The sequence below is a fragment of the Equus quagga genome, chromosome 13 (assembly GCF_021613505.1).
Source record: "Equus quagga isolate Etosha38 chromosome 13, UCLA_HA_Equagga_1.0, whole genome shotgun sequence".
Lineage (NCBI taxonomy): Eukaryota > Metazoa > Chordata > Mammalia > Perissodactyla > Equidae > Equus > Equus quagga.
Window position 1 is genome coordinate 23171589 of NC_060279.1, and position 21746 is coordinate 23193334.

General features: G+C 38.3%; 2 protein-coding genes across 5 annotated transcripts in view; one reads left to right on the plus strand and one right to left on the minus strand.

The window, feature by feature from the left end:
- The window catches only part of TATDN3 (TatD DNase domain containing 3), a 24262-nt gene extending 23187 nt beyond the window's left edge, over window positions 1-1075 (minus strand). For 2 of the 3 annotated variants that reach the window (XM_046683726.1, XM_046683725.1), the window contains exon 1: window positions 961-1075. In XM_046683726.1, the coding sequence (XP_046539682.1) occupies window positions 961-1026 (66 nt within the window). In that variant the 5' untranslated portion in view covers window positions 1027-1075. The remainder of the gene's footprint in view (window positions 1-960) is intronic. The other variant, XM_046683727.1, reaches the window with a different exon arrangement.
- An 84-nt stretch (window positions 1076-1159) lies between these two features.
- NSL1 (NSL1 component of MIS12 kinetochore complex) overlaps window positions 1160-21746 on the plus strand; it is a 32402-nt gene continuing 11815 nt past the window's right edge. For both annotated transcript variants that reach the window (XM_046683728.1, XM_046683729.1), the window contains exons 1-4: window positions 1160-1415; window positions 4335-4413; window positions 8377-8507; window positions 10024-10078. In XM_046683728.1, the coding sequence (XP_046539684.1) occupies window positions 1182-1415; window positions 4335-4413; window positions 8377-8507; window positions 10024-10078 (499 nt within the window). In that variant the 5' untranslated portion in view covers window positions 1160-1181. The remainder of the gene's footprint in view (window positions 1416-4334; window positions 4414-8376; window positions 8508-10023; window positions 10079-21746) is intronic.

A 21746-nucleotide genomic window follows, 5' to 3' on the forward strand; every position in this document is an offset into this window, starting at 1 on the left:
GGGGGGGGGGAGTCAGTTACAGGAGGTTACCAGACAAGCACAATAAAACGCAGATTTAAGTCCTTGCCTTTGGCATTGATTAAGAGTTTCTAAAGAGAAGGTCATCTCCTTTCTTCTTCCTGGTACAGAGAGGGAGGGACCTTTTAGCCTCCTTCCCTGTCCCAGTTTATCAAAAGCAATCAGCCTCAAATAATCCTGATGCCAAAGAGACATATCTTGGGGTGGCCAATTCCAGGTCCCCACATCACTGACCTGCCTCACCTAGTCCCTGCGGACCTCTTCAGTCTTGTCCCACGCCTCTCTCTTTCTGGCTCATCAGGCTCCATCCAGCCTTTTGGCATCTTGAATGCGCCAAATTCTATCCTGTGCGGGGGACCTGCAACCTGCCTGCTTTCCTCACCACCAGAGACCCCCTCCTGGCTTGGCTGGCTCTTTGTGTTTCTAGTCCTAATTTAAAGGTGACCTCTTCAGAGATTTTCCCCCCTAGCAACAGACCCCTCTCTGCGTTCTCTACTATCAGCCTCTAGTTTCCACTGTAGCGGGTAAAACGTTTCGTAACCCCGATTTCGCGTGCGTTGCGTTCTTCTGTTCGCTTCTCTCTCCCATTAGAACCGGGGCACGCGGCGTGTGGGAGCAAGCCCGGGTTCAGGGGCTCCTGGGGAAAGGGGCATTTCAGCCGTCAACAGCCGGGCCACGGAGAGGTGGGGGAAGGCCTCCAGGAACCCGGACCATAAAAGCACTGTGGATGGACGGCTTACCGCCACCCGGGATCAGAAAGGAAAATCAGAAAGACTGAGGTGAAGTAGGGAGCCGGGAGCAGGTTCCACAGGTTCATCGGCAGGAGCGTGTGTGTGTGGGGCGGGGAGTCTGGGGTTTCGTCCTAAGGGAGAACAAAGATAACCTGAGGGGAAAGGACGAGGGCCTCCCCGCCCCCACGGGCCCCGCCGCGCCCACACGTACGCGGTCAAAGTCCGGGGCGGAGAGGTGGCAGTGACAGTCCACCAGCCCTGCGCCCACCGCCCCCATCGCCGCGCCGCCGCAGTCCGCCACTCGCCGCGTGGCCTTACCCGGAACGAGGCTGCGGCGGCGGACCGAGTTTCCGGCCGGACGCGAGCTCCTTCCTCCAGTGGGAACCCGCTGTTCCGTTCCCAGAGTCCCCGCCCACAGTTCAAACTGGAAAAATGGCGGGGGCTCCCGAGTTGGTGGTTGTAGCTCCTCTGCGGGATGTGGAGAGAATGGCCGGGACAGACGACCGGGCCTCGGTCCCTGCCACTGCCCGAGAGGACTTCCGTGTGCGCTGCACCTCGAAGCGGGCCGTGACGGAGTTGCTAGAACTGTGCGGCCGCATCGTGCAAAAGCTCGGGGAAGCGCTGCCAGAGAAGATCCGAGAGCCCGCTCTGCGAGATGCGCAGTGGGTACGGGCCCAGTAGCCATCTCTTATCACCCCCTCACCCCACACCCCGGGTCTTGGGGCTCAGAAAGAGCCTAGGCCAGGCCACGGCAGAGTTAACGGTGCCCCGACACTGCCATAGCAGCAGCCTGGGGAATTAAACAGATGCTAGTGTCAGCTGGGTGGTGTTAATTACTTAGACCAGCGCTATCCAGTGGCAATCGGAGAGCTACGTATGTTACTTGAAATTAAAAGTAAGAAGAAACAAGTGAAATTAATTTTAATAATAAATTTTATTTAATCCAAGATATTTTAACGTTTGTTAATATAAAAGTGAATGAGATAGTTTATATTCTTTTGTTCGTACTAAGCTTTTAAAATCTCGTGTCTTAAATTTCCAATACATCTCCTTTACCTCCTTTACGACTAGCCACGGGGTAAGTCCTCAGTAGCCATAAAGTGGCTAGTGGTTCCCCTCTTGGACAATACAGACAGATTCTATGAGGAATTCTCCAGGAAAGGGTAATCCTGGAAGTCAGTCAGTCACCGGGCTAGCTTTTCGTCTTTCCTCTTGCCTTTTTAAAAACATCTTGTAAAGAGAGTGAATACATCTTCCTTGCGAGTCTAAAATAGATAAGGAAGCTGTCATCATTATAAACTTCACTAAGATCAAACACTGGCCCTCATAACACATTTCCCCTTCCTTTCTCAAATATTTTGCAAAGTCCGGAAGAAGATAGTTTTTGGGGGAAGGACACAATAAGTTGAGGGATTGGTGCCTGTCATAAATAAGCACACAATCTATATGTAGGAAAAAAACGTTTAAAGCTTATAATGCAGCACACTTGTGTGAATGACCACAATGTGAATGAAAATAAAGGTTAGTGGAAGAAGGGTGAAGAAACACTTCGTGGGTTGTGATTCTGTATTCCAGTTTTGTATACAGTGGCTCATAATTATAGCGTTCCCTCCTGGCAAACAAGGCAAGAGTAGAGACATACTTCAGGACATTTTTAGTAGTTTTTTGGGAGAAGACTGTTTTGTTGTGTAATGATCTTAGTATTTGCCCCATTTTAGGAAGTACTAAGGAAGTGAGAACATTTAATTGCCTTACGGAAAAAGGAACTCAGCTTAATCTATTATACCTTATTTAATGGTCGATAAAGTGAATTAGAAGATAAAGGTTTGAAGACTTACCAAAGGAATTGATTTGTGTTTTATTTTAAATAAGGGAGCAGGTAAAAGGCAGAGGCTGCAATTTTGTTGACATATCTATCTAAAACCACATACTATAGTAGAAGATATGCTAAAAAAATTAGTATTGGTACGTCTGTGCAATGAATATTAGGAAGACAATTTGTATTCTCAGATAATCCTTGGAAGTCTGTACGTAAATAAGGATTTTACTTTATAAAATCTTTGAAGTGTAGAATATGTACTTTAACTCATAGTTATATCAATCATTATTTGATTTAATTATACAAAATGTACAAAATAATTCTCATTGTAAAAAATTCAAAATAGTGTAAAGGAAAAGTCTGTGAATTCTCCTCCACCATCCCTCTTCCTTCCATTCCTTCCTTCCAAAATAGTAACTTATTTTGGAGGGCTCTTGGAGGGAGTAATCCGTCTACACCCTTTTTATACGGCTTTACCTCTCTCTCTCTCTCTTGCAGTTTTTGTTATTTTTTACATTAATAGTGTCATGCTGATGTATTGTCAGCACCCTGCTTTTTTTTTTAACCAGTGTCTGACTAATATTTGTCTATGTTATATAGAGATATGCTTCATTGTTTATTTTTTTATTTTTTTTTAAAGTTTGGCACCTGGGCTAACAACTGTTGCCAGTCTTTTTTTTTTTTAAGGATTGGCACCTGGGCTAACAATTGTTGCCAATCTTTTTTTTTTTTCCCCTGCTTTATCTCCCCAAACCCCGCCTGTACACAGTTGTATATCTTAGTTGCACATCCTTCTAGTTGTGGGATGTGGGACGCCACCTCAACGTGGCCTGACGAGGGGTGCCATGTCCGCGCCCAGGATCCGAACCCTGGGCCGCCGCAGCGAGGCACGCGAACTTAACTGCTCAGCCACGGAGCCGGCCCCTACTTCATTCTTTTTAAGTGTTGTGTGGTATGGATATATTATATATTTAGCCATTCTCATAATTTTGAATTTAGATTTTGCATTTTTCCCTCACTGTTTTATAATTTCAAACAGTGCTGAAATAAACATTCCTAGTACATCCTCTTTATGTTTTTAGGAGAATAGTCCTTTAGGATACATTACTAGAAGTGAAATTGTTAGGTAATAAAATTTTAGTGGTACTCCCAAATTTTTTTAGTCCTTTATTTTTCAATGTATTCTGAACATTTGCAACCTTACAAAAAATAGACTAATACAGTTTACACCCATGTATCCATCACCCAATTCAACAGTTATCAGAATCTTGTTACACTTCCTATTTTAAAGCAAATCCCAGATCTCATGTCCTTTCATCCTTACATACTTCAAAAAAAAGAGAGACTAGTCCTTTATAAAGTAGAAATAAATTTAACTTTCAGCTTGTATATTTTCTCTCTTGTTAACGTTGACACTCGTTCAGCAGCATATATAGTTCTTACACCCTTGAGATTCAACTGAACCCAGATTTGTTAGCTGTTATTTTTTCTTTCCTTTAGGAAGTAGCATTTTTTGTTTGCAAGAATATTCTAAAATTTTGGGTCAGATTTTCTCATAGGAAGCATAATGGTTATCAGAATAAATGTATGTAGAATCAGTGATGGAAATGGAATCTTCGTTGAAAAGAATAAACATACTAATAGACTAGTCTGCTGCTTTTCTGTATATTCTCTGTCACAAATCTGAAATTGTTACTTTGCCGAAATGTTTGAATTCAGTCTTTAAAGTTATTTTTAGTGACTTGAGTATTGTGAATTTATTGCAGACTTTTGAGTCAGCCGTGCAAGAGAATGTCAGCATTAATGGGCAAGCGTGGCAGGAAGCTTCAGATAATTGTCTTATGGGTATGTGACTTTTTCCTTCTGTCATAAATTTATGAGTTGTTTTTGTAGCTAAATTTATTCTGAGTGCTGTTTTTAATCCCCATTTTCAGTGTCACTTCTTTTCTTAAAAAAATCCTTTCCCGCGGCGGTGGGGGTGGGGCGGGGAGAGAAGAGGAAACTAATCTAGAAGACCGTTGAAGTTTAATCTGAGGCAAGCAACACAGTAGGTACCTGATCCTTCACACATGCTGTCTGGCATTCTCAACAGGACTTTTATCTGATTAATCTTCAAAAGTACCGTTGTCAGTAGTTTATTAGATAGTACTGTAGACTGTCCCCAGATGAATAAACAGGCCCAGAGAATTCCTATGATTAATACCTTATAAATCAAGTTGTCTTTTCACAAGTGATCCTTAGAGTAGATAGTGAGGTACCCTTGGAATGCAAAGTTAAACTATAAGAGTGCCATGTAAAGGATGAGGTCCATAATTGGAGAAAGCTCCTTAAAAAGACAGTATTTTCCTGTTCCGAGGCAGACTTGACTATACTCTGATTGATTGTACCCTAACTAGTGGTGTTGACATATCTAAAGAAGTCAAAGCTTTAATAGAAAGAAAATGGTCAATGTAGGAAGGAAAAAATTTAGTTGAAAAGGAATGATCAGTGGGGGAAGAGGGAGAATTCCCAGCAATGTCCAGGGGAAGGGCTACCCTGATAAAATGGCCAGAGTGTTTTGTCCGTCCCCACGGTGATATTACAGAGATCTGACCAGCATAGCTTGATGTCACTGAGAGCTGTTGAGTTTATCCGGTTATACACTTGAACTGATTGCAGGTCTTATCAAGTAACCCTCTGTGGGTATAGTTTTTCTTCTCAAAATTAAGATAATACTTTGCCCAGAAGACTTCACTGTCTGATCCTTGGGATTATTATAGTTCTCGCTTCACAGTCACAAAATTCACTTTCTGGTTTATATGTTAAAACAGTAAAAACAGGGCCAGCCCAGTGGTGCAGCAGTTAAGTTTGCAGTTCTGCTTCAGCAGCCAGGGGTTCGCCAGTTCAGATCCTGGGTGTGGACGTGGCACTGCTTGGCAAGCCATGCTGTGGCAGGCGTCCCACATATAAAGTAGAGGAAGATGGGCACGGATGTTAGCTCAGGGCCAGTCTTCCTCAGCAAAAAGAGGTGGATTGACGACAGATGTTAGCTCAGGGCTAATCTTCCTCAAAAAACAAAAAATAGATAAATAAAAAGAATAACATCAGGTTTCCCAAATATTATCAGAGCAATTACCAATTAGTAGGGGAGAGGGATTGTGTTAGAATCACCTAGGAGTATTTTCAAACTACACAGCCTTTTACTGTGTTTTCATCTGACTTCTGTGAAGTCACATTGTAATTGCCTTATTGTTTGGTCACTGCCTTTAGCAATATGATTCATCTATTTAGAGATTAAGATATGTATTTTCTGACAAGTTGGCAGCCTGGGTGGAGTACAGCTATTTTTTGTCCCTTGTTTCCCTTATAACTATGAGGAGAAGTAGTTGAGAATACTACACTTTTACCTTCTTTCATGGGCACCTGATAAATGCCAGGCACTATGCCAAACTGTGGGAAATAGATGAAAAGACATGGTCCTTCCCATTTAGGAACTCATTGTTCATGGGAGGAATGGACAAAGAATCACAATATACTTTGGGAAGTGGGAGAAGATATAACAGAATAGCTTGTTGTTAAATGCATTTAATAATGAGAGTGTGCTAGGCAGAAAGAAGGTAGTTTTTGAAGCAAAAACCCAGCATGTGCAAAGGCACAAAGGAGTGACATGTTCAGAAAAATATCAGAAGTGAATTGGGAAAACTAATGGCAGATGTGGCCAGAAAGATAAGTTGGGGCCAGATCACAAAGAGTTTTGTAGTATATGCTAAAGAATTGGCATTTTATCCTGTAGGCAGTGGGGAACCAGTGACGGTTTTTAAAGTGGATGGCATGAAAAGGTTTGTGTTCTAGATTGCTAAGTGCTGGCTGTGTGGGGGATGGATTGGAGAAAGGAGAAATTTAAGGCAGGCAGACCTTAGGGAGGTAATTTCAATAGTACAGCAAAAAGATGGTCAAGACCTGTACTGAGGTGGTAGAAAAAGACAGGGTCAAGCAGACAGAATTAATAGGATTTGCATCTGATCTAATATGTAGGAGCAGTAAGTAAGCCTCACTAGAGCAGAGGGTTTTGTCTATTTTGTTCACTCACATAATTTATAAGTGAATGAACAAATGAGTCAGTTTCTTCCTCTCTGCCCTGTAACTACTCTGAAAGGACTTGATTTCAGGAGGCTTGACCAGGCACATTTAAGAATGAAAATGTAAGCTCCTTGAGAACAGGGACTATATTTGTTTTTCTCATCACTGTTTTCAACACTTAGCTTGGTACATAGAAGGCACTCACTAAATGTTTGTTAAATTAATGACGTTCTTCCCAGCTCAAATTGCTTATACGTTTCAGTTTTGTAACTTTATCATTAGGTGGCGCTAAGAAGCTGTTTTCCTCCCTACACAGATGATTTAGCTAGGAGACTTCTTTTTTTTTAATTGATTGTGAAATACTACGTTGTTCCTTTCAGATTAGTGATTTAACTTTTTTAATGGATAAATTAAAATTTAGGAGCGGCTCCTCATTTAAATGAGCATTTGAAATAAGAGATGACGGTGTCTCACAATACTCTCAAAAGAAATAATTTAGTTGGACTTAATGAATATTTGTTACACGAATGAAAGACCATACCTGATGTACCTTATTAATCTTTACCTGATACATACATATATGCTGATATATATCAGCAGTTCTCAAAATGTTTCCAAAAATATGTATCAGGTTTCAGACTTATCCCTAATAAGACTTCTACCCAATAAAATAAATTTGATCCATGTCTAGCATAGATTTGGCACAGCAGAACACTTATGATATAGACCAGTTAAGCTGAGGACCTAGCTCTTTAGTATTTTTAGCTAGTTCATATTTGTTACTCTTTAAAATGATTTTCAAAATAAGGTTGGTATGTCACCTGCATTCATTTTATCTGGGGTGCTTAATTTCTGGTCTCCATCACAGAGACCTCCTGACTCTTAGTTTCTGTACTTCTGACAAGCTCCCCAGGCAATGATTCATTCTGCTTAAGTTTGAGAATCACTATTTTAAAACAGGAAAGTATGTGATAAAATAGTTTTAGTTAAGTCAAAGAAACTCTAAAGTCACTGTATCTTTCACTTTTTCCTGTCATCTGTCCAGTTGAGTCCTATTTCAGATCCAGCTACTCCACTCACTGCTACTGTCACAGCTTTGCTTCAGCACATAATAAGGTCAAAACTTGTTAGCATCCCTGATATTAAATGCCCATTACCGTCTAGTTCTTTTATATTTTATCATCCTTCTTTCCTTATACTTTATCCTGTGGCCATTTAGAACTTTCTCTCTTTCCCAAAGGCTCTGTGATCTTGCAGATACTGTTTCTTCTGCTTAAAATGCATCTAGCATTTTTTTTCCCTGCCTTTTTTTATCCAGGGGATTTACACTTAGATTTCAAGGCCCAGCTCAAATGTTACTTTCTCTTTAAAGTTTTAAATTCCCCAGACAGAGTTAGTGTTCCACTTTTTGTGTCCTGATGGTATTTGTTCATACCTCTATTGCATTTATGAAATTGCTTTGCAATTATCTGTCTGTTTCTTCCAGTGAACTGGGAGCTCTTAGAGAGCAGGGATCATGTTGTGTTCATCTCTGTATTTCTCTGATTTAGGCCTGGCTTCCCATAGGTGCTCAATAAGTGATTGTTCACTCAGTGAATGAACCAATCACCAGAGTGGGGGCGTCTGTTAACTTACCATATTTGTTTTCCTTAATTATTTTGTGTTATATAAATTTAGTTTACTTATATTACATTTCCATATAAACAATGTGTTTTAAGGAATTTTTTTGATATTTTTTTCTTGAAATAGATTCCGATATCAAAGTACTTGAAGATCAGTTTGATGAAATCATAGTAGATATAGCCACGAAACGTAAGCAGTATCCCAGAAAGATCCTTGAATGTGTCATCAAAACCATAAAAGCAAAACAAGAAATTCTGGTAAGACCATTTACCTTTAAGATAGTAAATTTTATGTTATGTCTATTTTCCTACAGTAAAAAAATAATAAAGCATAAGATACATGTGGAGATAAATGACATTTTGTTTTCTTTATCTTTCCTACCTCGATTACTCCCTTTCGTCTCTTGTAAGACTTTTTCCTGTTCTAAGTCACAGTAGGTTAAAATCGCATTTGAAGAGGGAAGACTGACAATGACTTCATAATTCTGAGACCAGAAAGGAAAAAGAAATTTATCTTCTAAGCCTTTTATTTCTATTTGTCCTTTGTGTTTGGCACATTATTTGTATATGTTTATATGTTTTGGAGAACCCTTTAGTTAAATTGATGGTGAAGATTAAGTACCTGTTTATAGTACTGAAATTTGCTTTGTGAACTGTGTGTAATTTGTTTTGCTCCAAAAATCATGACAGGGTGGAAATAGGTTTGCTGGGAATGGCATTGCCTCTAGAGTGAGAAGTACATTTTGCTTTTAGATTATGCTATACTGTTTGTCTTTAGTTTTTGCAATTAGCATAGTTTCACACATAAATCTTCCAGTTGCTTTCCTTCAAGGAATTGTTTTAGGACAGTAAAGGCAGGTACTTTATCTAAAACATTTTAATCATTCTAAGAGAAAAAAAGTATTTGTAAGCAGAATTTTTCATTTTTTTCTTCCATAGCAGTTAGTCTTCAAAGAAATAGCCCATTCTATCCCCTCTTCCCTTTAAAGTTTCTTCAGGAGAAACATTCAGAATGTATTTATTTTCTGGTGTCTCCCTCCTTATTACTACCCCTCTCTCCCTGAACGAAACCTAGTAGTCAGTGTTGTGTAAAAGCAAGGAAGTTCACAGGCCTAGGCGAGGTGCTGCTCTGGAGAGTTAGAAAGGGATGCAGAAGGGATGGAGTGAGGACACTACAGACAGCTTTGGTAGGAAACCTTTTGGCTGCTGCCAGCTCTGGACAAGAGTGAGAAGGAACATTTTCCTTTTTTTTGCCTGAATTGTGGATCCTGTTCCTATGGTTGTGCTCCCATAGTGCCAGTGTATCACAGGATATACAGGCTTTAGTGTGCTGACATGGTGGTGGCCTGGCCACTTTTCAAAACAGAGTTTCTGTGAGAATATGAGTTCTGAGTTCCAAACACTTGTCTTAAAGTGAACTTTTGAAACACAGTCCATTTATAATATGGAGACTACTCTGTACTTAAACACAAAATTCAATCCCGTGCCTTTAATTTGTTTGATTGCTTTTTCTTACACTTTTTTATTGTGCTATTTCTTAATGTATGCAGTAGGTGGCAATATTATAAAAGGTATAATTCACACATAGTAAGATTGATCTGATCTTCTTTTCCCCTCCCTTCCCTACAGATTTCAAGACCTAATTCTTTTTTTTTTTTTTTTTACAAATGAGGATACTGCTATGTAGTATGTTTACTTACATTAACTGAAGGAAATGTTTATATGAGGCATTAAGTGGTTAAATTCAATCTGTTTTAATTTATGTTACATTTAGAAGCAGTACCACCCTGTTGTACAGCCATTGGACCTAAAAAATGACCCTGATCCAGGTGAGTCAGTGTTCGTTTGTGGTAGAAATGAAGAAACAGCTGGTAATTTTTACGAGTTCCTGATATTCTTCCAAGGGTGTCAGCAACAAAAGTATCTTCTCTGTAATACTCTAACTCACTATGAGTCATCCGTGTTTGGCTCTTCACTTGGAATTATGAGAACTTGCTGTGAACCTACTGACTCAGAATCTCCAGGGCTAGGACCCAGGAATCTGGACTTTATAAGCTCTCTCCTGACTTAGATTATTATAACACCTTCCCAGTCTCTAACTTTTATTGTAATACCTTTCCATCTCTAACTGCTATTATAGTATCCATTCTTTGCATTTTAGCCAAATTATACTATTAAAGCATTCTCTCATGGTATCACTCCCCAGTGCAATAACCTTCATTAGTTTCTCATTGTTTACAAAATAAAATCCAATAAAAATATAATGTTGAACTTAAGAAGAGAGATACAGGCTTGTTATGCCTTTGAACTTCATTCTGTGTCCATTTACATGCATCCTCTAAAACAAATAAACTTGATACAAACTTATATAAATCTAGCAACAGAGCTGGCATTGCTAAAAATATGGATTAGACATATTTTTAAATGGCTCTACTCTTGCATTTTAAAATTTGTAACAATTTTCCTAAGAGACCTTTTGGAATATGCCTTTGGCACTTAAAATTACTGTTTCTGAACTATTAGAAAGAAACAGTTAAGACCTTGATTTATTTGTTTGGGATATTTATAGTTAGGGCTTTGAGTACCTTACCTTTGTCGAATTCTGAATTACTTTCTGACACACCCCCCTGCCCTCTCCAGATCTCCTAAACCAAAGGGATAAACTGACAGGGGGAAGTACAGGCATAAAGATTCTGTGAAGTGGGTTAAGATCACAGCATTCACTGAGTTTGACAATAAAAATTTACCTAGGGCCCAACACTTAATTGGCTCACCAAAAACAATAGTTACCAAAAGGCAGTGGTTGACATATACTTGTTTTTGTTTTGAACAACATAAAAATAAAAATTGAAACTTGTGGTATCGTAATATACTCAAGAATTACTTTTTAGCTAGTTAATTCACCTCTAACGAAAGTTGGTAACCTTTTTATCTTAGGAGGGAAGACAAATTTACTTAAATGATCCTTTGAAAATCTACGTGATTTTACTCCCACCATTCCAGTCCTATAGTATTAGTGGAAGAATCTTCTGTATCATATGATTCTGATTTCAAAAGCAAAGGAATAATTAGAATCTATCTTTTGGATAAATTTTGAGATTTTGTCATTATACGTTTTCATAATGTTTATAAGCTTAAAATGGGATCAGCTCTTTAACTACAGCAAAGTTAACTTATAGTTATTAGTCATATATCCTTGGGCAAGTCTCTTCTACTTTGAAGTCAAAGAAACTTAACTCAGTTTCTTTGTGGAGAATCCTAGGGGCCACTCCAGTGGCACAATGGTTAAGTTCACACGTTCCCCTCTGGCGGCCCGGGGTTCGCAAGTTCGGGTCCTGGGTGTGGACATGGCACTGCTTGGCAAGCCATGCTGTGGCAGGCATCCCACATATAAAGTAGAGGAAGATGGGTACAGATGTTAGCTCAGGGCCAGTCTTCCTCAGCAAAAAGAGGAGGATTGCTGGTAGATGTTAGCTCAGGGCTAATCTTTCTCAAAAAAAAAAAGCAAGAAGAGAATCCTAGATTTGGAGGCTGATGCTTTAGATGTGAATTCCAGCTCTGTCATTAAATATTACAGAATGTCCTGCCCACTTATCGAGGTTGTGGTTTGAATCAGATGACATAAGAGGCTTTATACACACACTATAACTAAAATACATTAAGTAGTAGTTTATCAGGAGGTGCTATGTAATAATAACCCTATTATAAATCTTAACCCATTTACAGTAGTATACCTTATAATATTGCATAGCTTATAATACATCTAACTGGTAAAATCATGAAACTAATTAAATGGCTTGGGAGGAAAGTGGAAAACTTAAATTTGTAAAGGACCTAACAATCTGAATAAGCTGCATGGGAAAACTTTTATGGGAACTTCTTGAAAGTTGTTTTCTTTTTGTTATTGGAATATTAAGTGATATCAAATTTGTTTGAAAGCTGACACTTGAAGAAGGTTGTCTGGGTTTCAAAACACAATATGTAGGCAATGTGTATAACATTGATTTGGCATAGTTACATTAGGAACTTTGGGAGATACAGGGATGAAACAGACAGTTTCTCCCCATAGAGAGCTTATGTCTGAATAGAAAAAATAAGAGATGCACATAAAGTAGGATTCTTTTTTTTTTTTTTTGAGGACCATTAGCCCTGAGCTAACATCTGCCGCCAATCCTCCTCTTTTTTGGTGAGGAAGACCGGCCCTGAGCTAACATCCATGCCCATCTTCCTCTACTTTATATGTGGGATGCCTACCACAGCATGGTTTGCCAAGCGGTGCCATGTCCGTGCCCGGGATCTGAACCTGCGAACCCCAGGCGCCGAAGCAGAAGGTGCCCACTTAACCACCGGGCAGGCCCCTTTTTTTTTGTTTAAGATTGGCACCTGAACTAACATCTGTTGCCAATCTTCTTTTTTTTTTCCCCACTTTTTCTCCCCAAGGCGTCCCGTACGTGGTTGTATATTCTAGTTGTGAGTGCCTCTGGTTGTGCTATGTGGGATGCTGTCTCAGCATGGCCTGATGAGTGGTGTCATGTCCGCACCCAGGATCCGAACCGGTGAAACCCCGGGCTGCAGAAGTAGAGCTCGAGAACCTAACCACTTGGCCATGGAGCTGACCCCTAAAATAGGATTCTTTCATGCCTCCATCTGATTCCTTTCCTGGTTTTTCCTATCTGAATAAATGGCATCTTCTCCTACGTATTGCTTTAGCCAGAAGTCAACCTTGATTCTTTCCTCTCTTGAACTCCTCATATCCAGTCCATCAGTAAGTCCTACAAATTATTCCTTTGAAGTATAATCTCACATTCATCCACTTCTCTTGCTGTTGTCACCTCTATTCCAGGTCACCATCTCTCTAGCCAGCATTTCTACAAATGCTTCCTAGAAGGTCTTCCTGTTTCACTCTTGCTCTTTTCCAGTCCATTCTGTATATATCAGATAGAGTTGATTTTTCAAAAAATTCTTTGAAATATTTCACACATATAGAAAATAAAAAGTATAACGTAATGAACATCTCTGTACCTACCACCCATATTTAAGGGCTATTCACATTTTGCCAAACTTGCTTCAGACCTTTTTAGGAACTAAAACGTATAGATACAGTTGAAAGTTTCTTTGTACCCCTCTACCATCCAATTTTGTTTAGAAGTAACCGCTATCCTCGAGCTGTGTGGATCCTTCCTATTCATGTTTTTATGCTTTTACTTTATAGGTGTATATCCATAAATAATGTATGGCATTTGTTTGTATATTTTTATGTAAATTGTAACATACTAATCATATCATTGTGTAACTGATTTTTTCATTTGAAAGTCATTTTCATATGACTTTATGTATTATATGTGTTATAAGCTATGCTATATTATAAGGTATACATTGTATACACACATAGCTCTCTATTAATTTAGCTAATATATAGTATTCCACTGTATAAATACACCAGTGTTTATCGATTCCTCTACTGAGGAACACTTAAATTGTTTCTTTTTTTGCTGTTATCAACAGTATTGCAATGAACATTCTTACACCTGTCTCCTTGTATAGTGTAAATATGCCACAGGTTCTCTGGAGTAGATTTCTGGAAGCAGAATTTCTAGGTCATAGACTTTGTTTATGTTCAGTTTTAGTATATTTGAGCTTTGTTACCCCCCCAAGGTAGTTGTATCAGTTTGCATTCCCACCAGCAGCGTATGAAAGTTCCTGCTTCCCCACATTTTGCCAATGATTGTTACTGTCAGGCTTTCTGGGGTTTTTTTGCCAATTTGATGGGCATGCAGTAGTATTTAAAGTGAGGTTGAGCATCCTTTCTTATGTTTTGTGACCCTACAGTTTCTTCTGTGAGTTGCCTATTTATATTCTTGGCCCATTTTCCTACTGCGTTTTTTGAAGTTTTCTTGTTTTTTTTTTTAAAGATTTTATTTTTCCTTTTTCTGCCCAAAGCCCCCCAATACATAGTTGTGTACTTTTGGTTGTGGCTCCTTCTAGTTGTGGCTTGTGGGACGCCACCTCAGCATGGCCTGTTGAGCGGTGTGTAGGTCTGCACCTGGGATCCAAACCCACAGACCCTGGGCTGCGGAACCAGAGCATGCAAACTTACCCGCTATGCCACTAGGCCAGCCCCAGAATACCATTGATTTTTATTTGCTGAACTCTTATTAGTTCTAATGGTTTATCTAGTTTGAATTAGATTTTTTTAATGTAGCTAATCATATCATTCGCACGTAATGATGGGTTTTGTCTTTTTCCTGAGTTTACACATCTTCTTTGTCTTATGTTGACTAGAACCTCCAGTATAATGTTGAATAGTAGTGGTGATAGTGGTCATAATGTTTTAAAATTGTGAATAAATGTTTAATTTTATTGAGCACTTCTTTTGCATCAACTGAAATAAGATATTTGTGTAACCAACTTTATTGAGGAATCATTTACATATGATAAAATACATCCATTTTATGCCTACAGTTTGAGTTTTGACAAATATATACAACTATGAGCTATCACCACAATTAAGATATGGTGGAACATTTTCCATCCCTCATCAGGTTTGCTTGTGCCCGTAAATCATAAGCTTTTTCTCTAACTCTGTTAATATGGTAAATTAACACTGACAGATTTTTCTGATGATTATCTTTACATTCATAAAGAAAACCTGTTACTCATCAATATATTTTTTACTTTATATATTGTTGAATTAAATTTTCCTATACTTTATTTAGTATGTTTGCCAAACTATATTTGTATCTTCAGTCATAAAAAAATGAATATGTGGTATTTTTGAACATACTGTCCCTTTCCAATTTTTCATCAAGATTATGCTGGTCTCATAAAACAGTTTGTAAAGATAGGGGTTGTTTATTCTTTGAAGAGTTGATTCATCTAAAAAGCAGTCTTAGCCTAGTGTCTAGGGGGGGTGATGTTGATTTAACTGATTTAATATACTTAATGGTTATTGATTTCTTCAGGTTTTTAATTTTTTCTTGAGTCAATTTTGGTAATACTTGCTTTGAAAATCTTTTGATCCATGTGTCCAATATATTGCCATAAAACTGTTTGTAGTAGTTACTTTAATTTTAAAAATCTCTAGTCCATATATGAAGAAAAAGAATATTTTCTTAATAGTATTTATTTGTGTTTTCTTTTTTTCTTGATAGCTTTTCTAGGTTTCTTTGTTTTTATTGATCTTTTCGGAGAGTCAGACTTTAGTTTTGCAGAGTTTATTGTTTTTTTAGTTTTCTGGTTCCTTGAGTTCTGATCTTATCTTTAGTATGGTCTTCCTGCTTTCTTGAAATTTCTGTGTTATTTTTGGCTTCTTGAGTTAAACATTTAGTTTATTTCAGTCTTATTTTTTAACAAATGCATTTAAGGCTACAAATTTTTCTCTAAGTCCTGCTTTAGTCCCATCCCCAAGTCTTGACATGTAGAACTTTCATAGTTCAGCTCTAAATGCTTTTTGGTTTCCAAATAAAAGAGTTTTCTTTTACTATCCACCCCCCCCCTTTTTTTTTTTTTGCCTGCTATCATGTTATAGAATTTTCTTTATTCTCTTATTTTTCTTCTTTCTGGTTTGGAAGCTATATGCTATGTTCGTATTCCTTTGGTGTTACCTATAAAATTTTAGCATGCTGTAATTCTAAAATTATCGAACCAAATCTGGAATTATTCAGTATTTCGTGTCCCCTCCTGAGCAAGACAAAGACCTTAGTATGCTGCTCCCCTGAACGAGCACTGTCCCTCCCCAATTCAACTTCTTATTTGTGTCTAGAATTTTATTTCTCTTGTTGCAAAATACATTTAGTGGTTACACTCTTTTGCACTGAATGATTAATGAAGTTTATCAACAAAATATTCCACCTTCTGTAATTACCATTGTTTCTTGAATCTCATGCCTTCCTTCTAGGTTCACTTTTCTTCTTGCTGAAATGCTGCTTCAGGTACTTTGAATAAAAATCTGTGGGTGGTAAACTCTTAATTTTTGTTTCATCCTAGCTCTTGAATTTTGTTTTATTTGTGTTCATTCACCATATCGAATATATTATGCCATTATTTTTGACACTCATTTTCTTTGATAGCTTTATTGAGATATAATTCATATAGCATACAATTTACCCATCTAAAGTGTACAACTTGGTGGCTTTTAGTCTGTTCACAGAGTTATGCTACTAACACCATAATAAATTTTTAAATATTTTCTTCACTCCAAAAAGAAACTCCACACCCTGTAGCCGTTCTCCCCCAGCCTCTCATCCCTCTTGCCCAGTCCTAGGCAACCGTTAATCCACTTTCTGTCTATAGATTTAACTATTCTGAACATTTTGTATAGGTGGAATCATGAAATATGTCTTCCTTTGTGACTGGCTTCTTTGAATTAGCATGATGTTTTCAAGGTCCATTCATGTTGTAGCATGTATCAGTACTTCATTTCTTTTTATTGCCAGATAATATTCCATTGTATGGATATACCACGTTTAATTTATCCGCTCATTAGTATACGGACATTTTTTAGTTGTTTCAACTTTTTGGCTATTATAAATATGCTGCTATGTGTACAAGTTATTGTGTGGACATGTTTTCAATTCTTTTGAATATATATAGCTAGGAATGGGATTGCTGGGTCATCTGGTAACTCCATGTTTAGGTTTTAGAGGAATATTGAACTGTTTTCCTAAGCAGCTGCACCATTTTACATTCCCACCAGCAATGTATGAGGGTTCCAATTTCTCCACATCCTTACCAACTCTTAAAATTATTCTCCGTCTTTTTGATTATAGCCATCCTACTAGATGTGAAGTATCATCTCATTGTGATTTTGATTTGCATTTCTCTAATGACTAATAATGTTGAGTATCTTTTCGTGTGCTTATTGCACATTTGTATATCTTCTTTGGAGAAATGTCTATTCAAATCTTTGACCATCTTTTAATTGGGTTGTGTATTTTTTTATTGTTGAGTTGTAATGATTCTTTATATATTCTGCAAACTAGTCCCTAATCAGATATATGATTTGCAAATGTTTTCTCCCATTCAACAAAGTTTTCTAGTTTTTAGCACTTCTTTTGTTACACTTCTTCCTAGGTATTTAAGTCTTTTTTAAAAAATTCTCCCCCCCGCCTCCCCTTTTTTTTTTTTGGTGAGGAAGATTGGCCCTGAGCTAACATCTCTTGCCAGTCTCCCTCTTTTTGCCTGAGGAAGATTGTCCCTAAGCTAATATCCATGCCAGTCTTCCTGTCTTTTGTATATGGGACACTGCCACAGCATGGCTTGATGAGTAGTGTGTAGGTCCACGCCTGGGGTCTGAACCCATAGACTCCAGGCTGCTGAAGTGGAGGGCACAAACTTAACCACTACACCACCAGGCTGGCCCCCTAAGTATTTTGTTCTTTTAATGCTAATGTAAATAGAGTTTAAAAATTTTTATTTTTGTTTTTTCATTGCTACTGTCTAGTAATAGAATTGAGTTTTGTATATTGATGTTGTATCCTGCAACCTTGCTCAACTCGTTTATTAGTTCTAATAGTTTTTTAGTGGAGTCTTTAGATATCTGTGTAAAAGATTATATTGTTTCATCTGCAAATAGAGGTAGTTTTACTTCTTCCTTTCCAATCTGATTGTCTGACATTTATTGTTAATGAGAAGTCTCCGGAGAGTCTAATTGCCATTCTTTTATAGATAATCTAGTTTTTCTTTCTTGATTTTTTAGATTTTTGTATTCTTAATGCTCTGCAGTGTTACCACAATATCCACAATATGTCTAGATGTTTATTTTTATTTCTCTAGCATGGTGTTTGGTGTGTACTTTTTTCTTATACTTTTTACATTGAAAATAACTTTATTGCTTTTTCTTGATTATATAAAAATACCTGCACATTCTGAAAATATTAAAAGCATAAGAAACAAACTTAAATCACATGAAATCACATACCCAAGAGACAACCACTATTAAACATGCTTATGACCAGTGACCAGTGTTATGAAGTATTTCTTGATGCCTACACCTTCAGTCCACCTGCAGATCCTGTTGCCTTTACCATGGAAGCATATTCCAAATCCAGTCACTTCCCAGCAAATCCATCTCTACTGCTCTTACTCATGACACCATATTCTCTTAGCAGGACTACTACGAGAGTCTCCTCACTGGTCTCCTTCCTTCACATTCCTGTTTTCCACACAGCATGCAAAGGATTCCTGTTAAAGCATAATCAGATTATGTCACTCCCTTTTTAAAGCCCTCCGGTGACTCCCCATTGTTCTCCCCATGGTCTACAGGGTTCTCTCTGACCTGGTCCCTGGCTCCTACTTTGATTTCATCTCTGACTCTGGCCTCTTATGACTCTTGCCTTTGCTTACTGTGCTCCAGCTACATTAGCATTCTTGCTGTTTCCCCAAGGATGTGCCAAACACACACTGGCCCTGTGCCTTTCATACTTGCTGCTCCCTGGTTCCTATTTGAAACTACCTGTCTGAGTCTCACTTCATTCAGCTCTCTGTTCAAAGTGTTGCCTCATCAGAGAGGTCTTCCCTAACAACCTGTGTCGGATCCCCCTTCTGACCCCCTTGGTCATACTCTGTACCCTTAACCTGCTTTTTTTTTCCTACCAGTTAACATTACTGTATAATTTCTGTTTATTTTATTGTTTCCGTCTCCCCCCTCCACCACTGAATTGTAAACTCCCTGTGAACAAGAACTTTGTTTTGTCCACTTCTGTATCCTTTAGCTGACAGATCATTATCTGACATAGTATATGCCAGAAGTATTTGTGAAATAAATACGTAATTTTACATAAATGGGATCATCTTATACATGCTCTTTTTTTTTTTTTTTTAGTAAAGATAGCATTCTATTTTTTACTTTTTGTTTTTGGCTATCTCTCTCCTTTTCCATCTTCTACCCCTTTGGATATCCAGCATTAACTTTGTATGAATCCATTTATTTATTTTTTTTCTGCTCATATAATAATATAAGAATACATATGCACTGGACATTCTGGAGCTGTATTTGTTTTACAGAAAATTGATTCATGTGTTCAAATTATCTGCCACTTACTCTTCTAATCTAAGTATATGGTGGAAATTTTCCAACTAAACTGCCATAGATCTAACCTTATTATTATTTTAAATTGTGATTATATTTTAGATTTTGTTATATTTTAATAATTAGTTTTTGTGCTTTTAATAAAGGTAAGCCTAATATAAAATTTTAAGTAATTAGTGGTGTATATATGTCTAGTAGAAAATGAAAATCCACCATAATCTGGCCTCTCAAGTCTACCTGATCCCACACACCTTCCAGCAGGCGACTGCTGTGACAGCTTGCCTTGCCTCATTGGAGGTCTTTGTCAGTGCGTTTATACCCAGGCGCACAGGGGCTTTTGAGTTGTTCATTTTGTTATGTAAGTGTTATACAAAAATGTTTGATTCTGGGACCTTTTGTTCCATTCAACAGTGTAACATATAGTTCAACTGCATGCTTTTTATTGGTAATGTCTCCATGCTTTTATACAAACACACACCCACACACACACACACCACACACAGTTTTATTTAAATAGATTATACACATATTTTTTTGTGTTGGGGAGGGGATTTTTGGTTTGTTTTGCTTGCTTCCTCTTTGCTCCCGTCTTCTCCTCACATCTCCATGTATACTTTCAATCTGAGGGCTCCTATCTTCTAGAAAATCTTTATCCTAATCCTTCAATTTTGCTTCTCTATCATTGCTTCTATTTTTATATTATTCTTGTTTTTATTTCACAATTTATTTTTCTTTTTTAATGTCTGTTACTCTTTCCTTTAGCTAGCAGAGGATCCTAAACATTTAAAAATTATTTTCAGATTTCTCTGTTTTTATTCCGTCTACAGTAAGTTCCTCTCCTTAACATTGGTTATATTAGCTGTCTTTCATGCTTATCATTTCTTTATGTATTTTAGAATTTTGATTTGTACATACTTCTTAACTAAAGGTTTTTCATGTGCTTATTTTCCTCTTGCTGCTTTAGCTCCCCCTTCCTGTCTAGTAGTTTTGTGGTTGCCTTCCATCTGGTCCAGGCGAGAACCATATCTTAAATTAGCAGTGTGAGCAGGGCCCCTGTTCCATTGTAATATTGGAGATAGTAGATCTAATCATTAAGTCAGGAGACAGCTTGGTCCAGGCCCAGGCTGGGAGGCCTTATCTGCTTCCCATCACTTCTGGTGTAGCTTTAGATATGCTTCAGCTCCTGGCAGTGGTTAATGGCAGGGTTTTTTTCAACCTCCTTCTCAGAGTAGGAAAACTCCATCTCAGCCCTTAGTTTCATACAGTGAAGCTGACTCTCCCTATTTCCTGCTCCTCTGAGGGACTTTGAGCCCCTTTTCTATTGTGGGAAGCAAATTCCTGGCTACCTACTGCCTGCCTGTCATCTGCCCACCAGTGGGTCTGCAGCTGTAGCCTGACTTCATAGCTTTTTCTCTTTTGCTTTTTTTCTGGTTCATAGAAATGTTTGTTTTGTATATGCTTCTGGATATGTCTCTTTAATTTTCTATATTTATTCAATGATGTTTTGGACAAAAGTGGAGAGTTTTGTGAACTTCCCAGACCAGCTTGACTAGAAGTCTAGGGTACTCTTAAAAACTCAAATCAGCTTTCATTCTTCTGCTTAAAATCCTGATATCTTCCAATTTTAAAAAATATACTATATGGCCGGCCTGGTGGCGCAGCGGTTAAGTGCGTACATTCTGCTTTGGCGGCCCCAGGTTCGCCGGTTCGGATCCCAGGTGCAGACTGGCACCGCTTGGCAAGCCATCCTGTGGTAGGCGTCCCACATATAACGTACAGGAAGATGGGCACAGATGTTAGCTCAGGGCCAGTCTTCCTCAGCAAAAAGAGGAGGATTGGCAGCATTTAGCTCAGGGCTAATCTTCCTCAAAAAAAAAAAGAAGTATATGCTATAAACTTCAAACTTCTTAGCCTTCCCTTACATGATCTGGCCCCCACCTGCCTCTCCAAATTCGTGTCAGGCACTTTCCTTTTTGCTCTAGCCCCAGATGCTCTAGGCCCATCTTTCAGTTCTTTGAAAGTGCCTCACTTTCACACATGCTTTCCCCCAAGTCCTTCTAAGGTTGGCATCTTCTCACTTTTTCTTTCTCATTTAAATATTACCTCCTCAGAGAGATCTTCGCTAACTACTCTAGTTCAAATAGCTTCTCTCCAGTTCTCTTATCATAACACTTGTTTATTTCCTTAATAGCATTTCTTACAGTATATAAGTGTTTGTGTATTTCCTTATTTGTGGTCTCTCTCAAAACTGAAAGCTCCATGAGCTTTTTTACTTTGCATTTGTGTTATATGTGGCCAGCATATAACACCATGTGCAGTAAATACTGACTGAGAGACTGTTATTCATCCATGCATTCAGCATGTTTGTTGAATGTCTGTTATATGCCAGAACTGTTTTCAGTATGGAAGACATAATGGTGAGCAACACAGACAAGGTCCTTGCTCGATGGAGCTTACATTCCAGTGGG